Source organism: Amblyomma maculatum, chromosome 4 (assembly GCF_055883805.1).
Source record: "Amblyomma maculatum isolate TAMU_Amacu chromosome 4, ASM5588380v1, whole genome shotgun sequence".
In the NCBI taxonomy this organism is placed as follows: domain Eukaryota; kingdom Metazoa; phylum Arthropoda; class Arachnida; order Ixodida; family Ixodidae; genus Amblyomma; species Amblyomma maculatum.
The window spans coordinates 88,173,352-88,185,112 of record NC_139347.1 but is presented as its reverse complement, the minus strand read 5'-3'; the positions used below and the strand labels follow the sequence as shown (position 1 = coordinate 88,185,112).

Genomic DNA, 11,761 nt, shown 5'->3' with positions numbered 1-11,761 from the left:
TGATTAGGTCGTAAATGCGTTTTCGCGTTTTCCCGTTGGTTGCGATATCACTAAACTATTTAGATCTTTGTGCAAGCTTCGAAAACAATATGCAAGGGTAGTGCAATAGTAAACGCTAATGCAAGAGCCCAGAGCTTCCTCTCTATTCTTTTCTTTGTATGTTGCGGCCGGCGTGTTTAATCAGCGCCGCTACCACGTGAGCGGCTGAGCCGGAGCGCTCCACTTTCCCCCGCGACTTAGCTCCCGCTGTTGAACATCAGCTGAACGCCGGACTCCGCCTTCGCAGCCTTCGCCTCACGCTGTTTGGAGCTAGGTTCGACGCGATGTCTTGCGGAGTCAGCAAAGCGTAGCGTTTATTCGGTGTCTTCTTCGTTCTCGCGGGATTGGCATTCTATCGCATCCCTCTGAGAATGACATCATGTGCAGTGATCGCGCAAACGTGGATTTTGATACAGCTCTTGTTGTTGTGCCGGACTTCGCACGTTGGAGAACGTGAGTACACGCTCGGCACTACCAATCGCTTGTTAGTTTCGGTGCTGACATATCCGCTGATTCGCGCAAAGTACTCGGCAAAGAGAAATAATAAACAATAACATTGTTACTTCTTTTAAAATATATACTAGATAAGCTGGTATAAGGAAACTCCCATCTGAAGCATCCGATTCCTAGTACTTAAAAATTTGTTCATTCATTTGTTTATGCATATCAAGTATCGTAATAAAGTTGCGCTGTTAATATTTGGCAGTGAAGTTCGCTCTGCCCGCAAACGGCAGGCACATAATTATATTTGATAATTATGGTCATAAAATTGCTACACAAGCAATCCTACTGGTGTCTGTTTTTCCACTTGCTGCCGACGCCTCCTCTTGTATATCTGAAATTTGTGTTGAAGCAGCAAACAATGAGGTAATTAGCGCGCCAATTTCAGAGACCATTAAAGCACTCGGGATTAAACCAAACATCGTCTACTAATTGTGTCCATAAATTTACTGTTCTTCGAACCACTGAAAGATGCAGATTTTTCAGCTCTGCATTAAAATGTGTAATTATAACAGCTCATATATGTATAGTTATTATTTTTTTTTACTCAAGTGATACGTTACAACCTGTTAGATCGATGTCTCGGCAGCATACTTTCAACGTTTGTCTCGGGAATGTGGATCAATCACTATTTGCTATGTATCAAGTAGCATTATAAGATACAGTAGACCACGTAGGTGGAGGCTTGTGAGATGAATATGACGTATGCATATATATATATATATATATATATATATATATATATATATATATATATATATATATATATATATATATATATATATGCAAGATTGCGTTTACTTGACCATGTGTGTACATGGCTGCTGAAAGTCGTTACATCTAGCAGCATCGATTTCTCGCGTTTAACCATGGAGGCAGGAACGTTACGACACGGGCCCAGCTGATTCTCCTTTCGTGCAGTTGGTCTCCTTCGCCAAGTTCAAGGCGTAATGAGCAAAGCAGTTTAGCAGAGAACTGTTAGGAAGTTACGGTTCAAAGGGAAGCAAGAATCTGGGCTTTGGTTTGGTTTGGTTTGGTTTATCGGGTTTAACGTCCCAAATTTGCGAGTTAAAACCCGAAGTGAATTAACCGGTTTGAGGAACAAAATTCCCAGTTGATCCCAGCTGAATTCTAGCTCGGGACCAACTGTTATTCAGCTTCAAACCAACTGGTATGAACTAGAAATTTGTTCCTTAAACCTGTTAGACCAGTTAGGATTTTTGCCTAATTATATGAGACGCTATGGTGAACGGCTCCGGCAATTTGGGCAACCTGGGGATTTTAACATGCGCTGACGTATCACAAATCACACGGGAGCCTTACTTTTCGCCTCCATCGAAAAGTGGCCACCGCGACCGGGGGTTCCATCTCACAACATCCTCGGGGTACAGCAGTCGAGCCGTCGAGCGCCCTAACTATAGTGCTCTAGAATATTCCCTAACCACTGCGCCACTACGGCGGGGCTGAATCTGGGCTTTGGGTAGCCACTAGTGTATAAGCGTTTAAACAAAATGGCGACCTGAAGCAATCTTCCATGCTTGTGACAAATTGGTAGAAAAGAGTGGACCTCACGAAGTGGCCAAGCCAGCGTGCTGAAATTGTTCGATTTAAATACGTTTGCATAGGCTTCGTTCGTTTTCTGAAAGACAAAAACGCGAGCACAACCGAGGAGAATTTGGACCAGCTGCTAAGAGTGGGAAAATATGGACTAGACGGTCATTGACAGCTTTCTACACTCCGTGCCTTGGCTTTGTGAAGCAATGATCGAAATAAAAGTCTTGCACACGAGGTACTGATAATGATAAATAATTGTAAAAAGTAATTTTTTTTTTTGGAAATTGGTACCCCGTTTAGCAGTGAGAACTCCATTATCGTCGATACTTTCACTTAGAGCAAAAAGCCGTTCTTGACTAAGTTTGCAGTAGGAGAAAACTTTGGCTTAATATGGTGAGAAGTGTGATTGCATGTGTAAAGCTGTGATACTGTCTTCCCGTTGGCTTGCGCTCATTTTTTATTGCGGCAAAAAAAGAAAAAAATAAGAAAAAAATTGAGCTATCATATATATTTTGTTTACTGCTAGACACTTGTCTTAATATCACTGTGTAGTTCTAAATGCCTCGCTTTTAATAGTAATAATGCCGATCAGCCGCCCTCTAGAGTAACCATGTATGTTGTTGCTTTTTCCCCAACTCCCCTTCACAGAGTGCGATCAATGCACTTGTAATGATGCTACATATAAAATCAAGATCGGCACATGCGATTCATAACTATGATGGTGTTTGGTATAGCCTATTAGCTAGCATATTTAAACATATTCCCTATCTTTATTTTACATATATTTTATGAACATATATCAGCTAATGCTGCCATCCTGCGTCAAATGTGCTGATCGCCAACAATGACCATTCATTGGTCTTTTGTCGGCAGCTGTATACCTTACCAGATAAACGCGATCTGCAAATTATCGTTGAAAGGTTATGTATACTTGCGCAAAAAACGGGACACAAAAAGGCACATAAACGACATGTACGACATGTACGGAGCGCATACATAATGAAGTATACATAACCTTTCAAAGATGAACCAACTCGCCCAAACAAGAGTATTACTCAAATTATCGTGTCGCGTTATGACTCGAAGTTTCTGAGCCAGAAGAGTCATGCAATGGGACGTCATGGCTCCATATCCTAATCCAGCATTGTTTTGAAAAGCTCAGCGTAAGAATTCGCCTGAGTTCCTTTCAGCCCCAGGTGTAGCATTGGCCTAATTACTTGCGCCTTGATTCAGGCCCGATGCTTGAACTGATCACGCCCGAACTAGCATACCGGTTTCGCGCAGTTAAGCAGTTTAAGGCTATGTGTAAGGACCTTCTGCCACACGTTTCATTAAATGCGTACTTTATAAATTCTGGTACTCACTGCCGCAACGTCTGCCTTTCGTATGAAGCAACAAAAAAAGTAAGCAATTAGATAAGCGGAAGCCGGACCGCGAACATTTGCCGATCGCAATTCGCTGAAAGACAATATCGCGTTATTAGGTCTCATTACAAAGTCAGGCGTCGGTGTTGGTGTCGGTGTTGGTGTCGGTGTTGGTGTCGGTGTTGGTGTCGGTGTCGGCGTTTTGAGTGAAAGATCACGGGCATGGCATTGACAGCTGGTAGCTGGCCGCTAACATGGCTGAACAATGATTTGTGCGACTTAAAGAGACCACACGACATCGGAAATTTGGGAGAAGCAGCAAACTCTGATCGTTCATTTGAAGTGTGGATGTGGAATATGAACCGACCTTCCAAAGTGCACGCTTTTGAAGGCCGAGTCAGGCACAGCATTACCTAGGCTACGCAGACAGGTTTGGTTAAATTCGGGGCTTGACGGAAGCCCGTCTGGTCGGGTATTTTCATGTAGGAAGAGGTTCAAGCACCGACCAATCGCTCTAAAAAAAAAAAAAAATATGCTTCGGTAGGAAATGACGGTAGGCGCGCTAAGAATAGCATAGTTTTACAGCGCTCATAATTTAATAACTACGAAACCTGCTGTCACGTTTATATAGCGTCTACATTTTATTAACAAGCAATCAAGTTGTCTCAACCTGCGCCGAAGTTTCACCCGGGGAAACACAAGTGGAAGTGTAAATAATTATAATAGGAACCAGTCGAGAACCTGATATGTAACCATAATGTCAGGGGCCGGGGTGGACCGGGAGGGTGAATTCTCTCTCCTTAATGGAATGTTGTACATTTGTGCCTTTATGGTACACACCTCCTCCGTTTCAATGCGCACAGCTGGCTCATATGTTTACCAAACAATCGCGATAGTCGGTTAAGTAGTCATAAAAGGCGGTTAACATGATCGGCCCATGCACTGGTCAGTCAGGACAGTCAACCATGGTGCTATACAGATACGCGCGAAAAAAATTTCAGCGCAACTGAAGAGTCGGGAACTCCCACATTGCTTCATTTAAAAGTTACGTGTATACGATCACCGCTTTACATGTATACATATCTGACTGGGACGATACAGGTGAAACCCTCTCCAGGGCTTTTCACGTGAGCAAACGCCATTTCTGCGTGTTTTAGTCTCATCCTGTTGATGACATTTTCCAAATATTACGTCGTGATAAGCAGCGGTGCGACACGCGCTGTGCGACATCCTTTCCGATACAGCTCAAATGACGTGGACACGAGGCCGCGATACGTGGACTGCGTGCCTTAGAACAAGTAGCGCAATTTATGTTTCACCTGAACGTTGTCTCTTTGTGATAGTTCGTAACCGAGACTTTTATGCCGGAGTTAATGACATAGAGCGCTCATGAACCACGCACATCGGTTCTCAGTTCAGACTCAAGGGTGACGTTGTGCGAATCTGCTACCATTGCAATGACCCTCAATCATCCGCTCATCTTCCCGCGGGGCGACACGCTCTCAACACTTTCCCATTCTCTCTTATCTCGGCTTCGAGGTGTCACCGCCCACGAGCGCAGCGTAGAACGACGAATGATAGGCTAGGCTTGAGATGATTTTCCTCTTCAACCATTTGTCGTTTTCTCATCGATCAGTCTCCTCTGATAGAATCAGGGACAATGGCAGGTGTTGATTGGGAGCCGTCAGCCATGACGTCTCAATAGGTAGCAGCATAATGATGAAGGAACATATAGATCAGAGTAAAAACATGCTCCAATGTATGGCTTCTGTTCTGCTTTCTATCGTTATCTGTAGTCTGTTTTGGCCTTTGTGTCTTCAGCATTGCTCGTGCATGGCGCTGTGACGATACTACCTGTGGGACAGTCCCGAAGGTCAACGGACGTAATTAATGAACGAGAAACGTTTCAACGGATTTTTGTAGTGGAGTGGCACGATAGAGTTAGCGGCCGTTATTTCCGATAAAGGTGCTGGTGCCTCGCGTATGTAACACCTATAGCGCTGTACACAATCACAGAATTGGAGCGCACATAGCTAATCTTATGGTAGAAATTCTTATCTTGCATCAAAGATCTGTGATTGCATGTGCTATGTGGTCAACAATTCGTGTTAAGTCAGATTGTGATAGCTCAGCGGGTCCCTGAACTTTGTTTCGGTAGATAAAGGGCTTATTTTTGCGAGCGTTATAGACAAATATGTCCTGGCTGCACACCTGAGGTCGGGGTGTGAGCTCTAATAATACTTATAACATCATCGTCGTGTGATAACGTCCACGGAAGGACACACATATAAGAACTCATTATTTATATCCTATGCCAGTTAGTCGCGATCTCCCAGTTCCGTTTTTGTTAACGGCCAGCTTGTTTAGCGACTCACACTTTTATTTGTCATGGAGATATCTTACGCACGCTTGTTATGCGGCGTGCCGCTTCCTTCGCGATATGACACGCGTGGAAGCCAAGTAACGTCGGAAGTATTTCCAGTATCGCTAATGCCGTGAAAACGGCTTGAAGATATCGCTGGCGGAGATACTCATTATCTAAGCAACACACTAGCAAACAATTACATCGCTTGAAAAAAGCATTATCGGGATACGTGTGACTGCACATAAACCCTGCCTTAGCGCTGAATAAGCGCGTTATCGTCTGGAGTTATACTGGATATAAAAGTTGTTAAGTGAGTAACTTATATGGTTGTATTCTAGAATGCTAAAACCTCGAATAATGAGAAACCGAGTCTGACGCGCTCTCAACAGACGCAGTCCAGAATCCATGTGCCTTTCGAGAGTCTAGTACAGGTCCCTCCAAAGTGTGTCCTCTTGAACGCATTTGCGATGAGCGCGCACTCGGTGAGCCGACCGTGAGAAAACCAAGCTGACCGTGAAGAAGGCACAGAGTGCGCCCATCTGTGACGACGCGGTCTTCATCTCCCGCGAGACACGCCACCCGCCGGTCTCTTCCTCTGCCCCCTTCATGCGGGCTCCCTCTTCGCGCGCAGCACGCAACCGCCACCGATTTCGCTCGCTTTGCATTTCGCTCTCCTCCCGGCGATGCAGCAGAACAGACAGTGCATGCTGGAATGCGTGTGCGCGCGCGACCGCGAGGATGCCCGCGCAAAGCACCTGCTTCGCGCTAGTCGTGCGCAGCAACCAGGCGCCGGCCACAACCGCGCAATCTCAAATTGTTTAGCGTCAGTTTTAGCGGAGCTGCAGTCCTTTGGTGTGCGTGAAGTAGGGCATAACAGCATAGCCAAGGTGTTCCTGAGTCGGCAGCAAACAAGAATGTACAGCCAAAGAATGTGGAAATATGGGGCCCACTTAGGCAATGTCCTGTTTGATCTATATTTGAGGGGAATTGGAAAGGACAAAGAAACAGCCAAAGAAGTTAGAATTTGTTGAAAATTACTTAGCTGATTGGAGTATATGCTCTTAAGGAAGCGATATTTAAGTCATTGATCAGAACAGAAGATGAAAATTACGCTTTACAATCCTTGCGGTTCTCTCTACAAGATGTCAGTCAAGACACAGACGTCATTCGTGTATCGGAATGCACGGTATAAAGTCTGGAATTAAGCCAACCAAGTGCTGTTGCAGTAGGGCAAAGAAAGGCACGCGAAGAAGGCACATACGACGTAGAGGGAAGGCATACACGTACGCGACTCTCGAAGGGATTGTTTATGCTTACAGGTGATATACACTACAGCGTGATAGGAAGGATAGGTGGGTTAGTATTCAGAAAACGAGGGACAGAATACATCAGTGTTTGGGGACCGGTATGATGTACGGGGTTTAACGTCACCAGGTGACATCGGCTATGAGAGGCGCCGTAGTGGAGGGCTCCGAAATAATGCAGTGATGTCGCACCGTATACTCCATCAAAACGCGGGCGCCGCATCCACGGGCTTAGCTGCTGAGCACAGCCGGGTGGTGGCGACCTTCTCCTTATCAATATTGCTGAGTTTTCCTGGTCTCTGCTATGACTGCTATAATTGTGGATGAGATCTTTGACAGCTGCGTTTACCCGATGTTTATAATCTTTCAAATCGTACTGGTGTTCTTTAATTCGACGTGTGAATTTTCCCCTGCTTTTAGCAGTCATTCATACACAACACGCCGGAGGAAGAAACTACACGGTTACACAAGAATGCTTATGCGCTCAGGGTTGACGTCAGTTTGGTTCGAAGTTTGTACACGCAGTCACCGGAGGGTCTCTTATAGCCACCTGCCATAGAGCTTCCACAACTCTTCAAGATAAGATAATCCCCCCAAAAGCCATAGTCTAAACACTCAGCAGCAAACGCGTACGGGATGCCCTTGTGCAGAAAAATATCTCTTTTGACGCAGCCGCGCAAGCCACTGACCTCAATATCCGGCAGGTTTAGAGGATGTGCACGCGCTTTCACCTGGTGTCAATGCCTGGTGATCGGGTTGCAGGACCGCGCTGTAGTAAACATGTTACCACGAACATGGCCCTGTAAACTTTTGGCGCCTTCTGTACGTATACGCATACACTTTTCAGTGGGCGCTCTGATTTCGAGTTCAAACGAGCTCGTATGCAGTGATCGGCCCAGCTGGTGCGGCACACGCAAATAGGCGATACGTACAGCGAAGCAAATATCACCGTTCTCCCGTTTTAAGCGGACGGCAGCCACCTACAGTCTCGATTGTTTAACGGCTCTGCTTTGTCGGGAGTGTGGAGTATACGATGTCCTTCATGAGTGGAACTAAACCGAAATGGTCATCATGGTCCACGAGTGGGCTTGTAGTGGGACAATGCCGCTGAACGCATTTTATATCCTCGGGACACTTGAGTCAGGTCTCGTAGTCATCGAAGAGATGACGAACGTAGTCGAGTTAGGTCACTGCGATAGTGAACCGTTATAGATAGGCGACGACAGTGAGGAGAAATGATGTGTCTTGAGGCTGGCGCTAGCGCGGAATCAAAGACAGAAAGGGGAAAAAAGAAAGCAAGAAAGAAAGAAAGAAAGCAAGCAAGCAAGCAAGCAAGCAAGAAAGAAAGAAAGAAAGAAAGAAGGAAAGAAAGAAAGGAAAAGAGAAGTTCCGGAATTCGCAATGAATACAGCCGCATATCTGCCGGACCTATGTTAATTTTCGCTGCAATTTCGCTCAGATCGTGTGACTTGGACATGTATGCTTCCTTTGAGTCAGCATTGCTTTTTTTGGCGCAGCCCTGTCCTCGGGCACGGATGGTATTTTCATCGTTCTGAAACCTGGATCCACGAAGCGCAAATATGAAAATCAGATGGTCAGGCCACGACTATGAGAGGGATGCGGTAACAGTGCAGCCAAATCTGGCAATCACTTCTTTTGTTTTAAAGCTACTGTGAGGACGGACGTTGTCGTTTGTGTTGATGCTGTGAAGGAAAATAGCTGGTGCAAAAAAGACATGCATACCCTTGTTCATCGGTGGCACAAAGCTAAATAAACTGACCAACACTGCATTGAAAATTAACGTATGCCCGGGGGATATGCAGTTGCAATATGTATGAATTCACAAATTTCGAATTAGTAGTGTGTGTGAAAAAAACTTAAGGGGCATTACTTTTTCGGCGCCTCTCCTACTTCAAGCTGCCTACACCGTAAGAAAAAAGAAACGAAAATGACTGTTTCACATAGCAGCCTGACAACGCGAACGTGGCACTTTGATTAGATATTTTGTCAAGGTTTGTGTCAAATGTGAGACCATCAACACCCCAGGGTCCTTTTTCTTTTTCTTTTTTTAAGCTCCGCTCGTGGGAGACGCTCTTTTAAGTTCTCCGTCCAGCCGAAGCGAGCACAAGTGCGTGGGCTGCATCGCGCGCACTGCCCACCCCTGAGATAGCGGGACGCAACGACGGCAGCGCACACCGGAAGTGAGTGATTGGCGCTTCCGGTTAGTCACGCCTCCCTCCTCACGCTCTGTACTTCGGCAACGACCAAGCGCCAACATATTCGCATGGCTGAGACGAGACGAAGATCTCGCTACTCCAGGGTACCTTTGACCTTCGACCTCTTTGTCTAACCGCCATCACTGATGGAATCGTGACGGTAGCGCAACAGATGGCATCTCTTCGGGCCGCGCACTCAACACGGTACGAGGGCAGTAAGCTTACGACAATAGGAAGCAGAAGTAGCTTGATTAAATAGCAAGCATTTTATTCGTCACTTTCTTCAAAATGACAAAGGAAGGAGTACAGTGGCAAAAACCACGAAAACAGCTTAAATAAGACCTTAAACCCCACCTTCCTTCCGCTGTTTTCCCCTCGTGCAATATGCTGCAACAACACAGCACACTGACATTGATCAAGTGATATCTCAAGACGAAGATTAGGAAATAACTGGTACTTTTGAAATATAAAGCTGATTGATGTTAAAAAGTCAAGGCTTAAAAGCAAAACTTCATTCGAAACAAAATATGAAGAGAAAAACCAATACATGGCCGTCGGTTTTCCACGAAAGAAAGACAGCGATTATGCGATAAAAGGAATGAACTGCATAATATTTCGTGACTGGTAACAAAGAACGTACATAAAATGGCGAATATGTGTCGTCTGTTAAGAGACACCAGGCTGTTCTAAACGGTTATCCCTGACAAAGTAAATAATGAATAATTACAGGTAAACATACGGATAAATGTACAGGTAATCGGGTGCTTTTTCTGCACAAGACCAAAACTGAGCCGTTAGGCGTGCTGGAATATCGGTGCAAAGACAAACTCCGTTGGTAGCTTTTGTCTGTACCTGTACGGCGCCCAATTCGGACTGCCTGCACGTTACGCTCGTTATTTTGTTTAGACACTTACTTATTTCAAGAAGCACGATCGTCTTCTGCTAGTGCGTCATAGTTATTTTAGAGTGCGATGAAGCCGCTACCGAAAGTGCACTTCAAGGTATACATACAGCACAAGGTTTCAATTTGGCTCATCGTTTTGTTTATGCTTTCAACTTCACACTGGCACAAACAATCACACTATCCATAAAACAGGATAAAAGTAGTTTATTAGTCGCTTAGTTAATTAGGATTAATTTTGTATCAACTGGCGACCACCTAGGAGGCTGAGAGCCCAGCCTGCACAGCACAGGGTGAAACAGCATTCCGCCCTTTATCGCCAGCATATTGAAGGCACAGATATGCCGCCCCTCTAGCAGGACATCGATAAAAAAAAGGAAAATTTGTTTCTTACGCGCATTTTCTTAGAGAGACAGAAAGGGGCGGGGGGTGGGGGAGGGGGGAGGGGATCTATGCTTAGTGGGTAGGGCAACAATCAATAGGTACACAGTGCACAAGTGCGCAGTAGATTGAAAAGCGAACGAGCCGTGCAAGAGCCGTATTTTCTCATCGCGCCCTATACAGCTGTGCGGACACTGCAGCGAAGCTTGCTTCCTGTCTTCTCAATAAGGCCACATGGAACTTTGCTTCCCGCGGTGGTCATGTTCCGAAACCATTTGAAGTGTCGCATAGAAACAGGCCTAGGGGAGCCCCTGCATTTGTCTTTTGTTTGGAGGCTTCTGTTCCTGGCTACCAAACAAAATGATCACTCTAGAGCAACAACGCAGGAAGAGGAACTATTACAACATATGGAGGACTCAATAAAAGGTCGTGCAGTGCCGGGCTGATATGAGGAGCAGGGGTAAAGCTTGCGGTAGGGAAAAGGCTCGTACGTCTCGCTGTTGGTCGTATCAGGCATTAACCTGTCGCACCCTCTCAAGTTGGCCTCTCTTACGTGCCTGACGTCACGAGAGTGACGTAGGGACTTTCTTGCGGCAGTCGACTTTGAATGGGGATGCAACACCTGTTGCTTCGAGAGGCGTGGAGCGAGGAGACAAATGCATGCGCCGTTTCTATTTCAGGAGAAAGGGAGGATAATGCGAATGTAAGAGTAGTCTTTAACGTTGCTGACGATATGCCTCAAGATAGCGTATTTCTCTCGCCATGCAATTGACGACATAGGAGTCCATGGGAGCTGTAAGAAGAAGCGCGTTCCGTTAATTGCATGTCGAAAGAAATTTTGCGCAAATCCAAGTGACTAACGGCATAGAGTTTCTTGCTCTCACCTAGAGGAAAAGCTGTGACACCATCTATGGCAGTTTGTATGGAGCCTCCTGACGACCAGTTCAGTCCTCATGGGCGTCCAAAGCATCATGGGACGGAGAGCTACCGAGCGCAAAACTACAATTTTTAGCCAAAAATAATGCAAATATAAACGTTGTTCTACAATAAAACAAATGTCCGGGCATTCAACACTGTGAGCATAAATCGCAAAAAGTAAGCGGAACAGCATTTAAGCGTGAAATTTATCCAAAATA

At 45.5% G+C, this 11,761-nt stretch overlaps 1 protein-coding gene across 1 annotated transcript in view; it reads left to right on the top strand.

Annotated features, from left to right (window-relative positions):
* The first annotated feature begins 241 nt into the window (after window positions 1-241).
* LOC146191601 (vascular endothelial growth factor receptor 1-like) overlaps window positions 242-11,761 on the top strand; it is a 90,137-nt gene continuing 78,617 nt past the window's right edge. Inside the window, exon 1 of the mRNA XM_084602121.1 lies at window positions 242-492. Coding sequence (XP_084458247.1) covers window positions 411-492 — 82 coding nt within the window. The 5' untranslated portion in view covers window positions 242-410. The remainder of the gene's footprint in view (window positions 493-11,761) is intronic.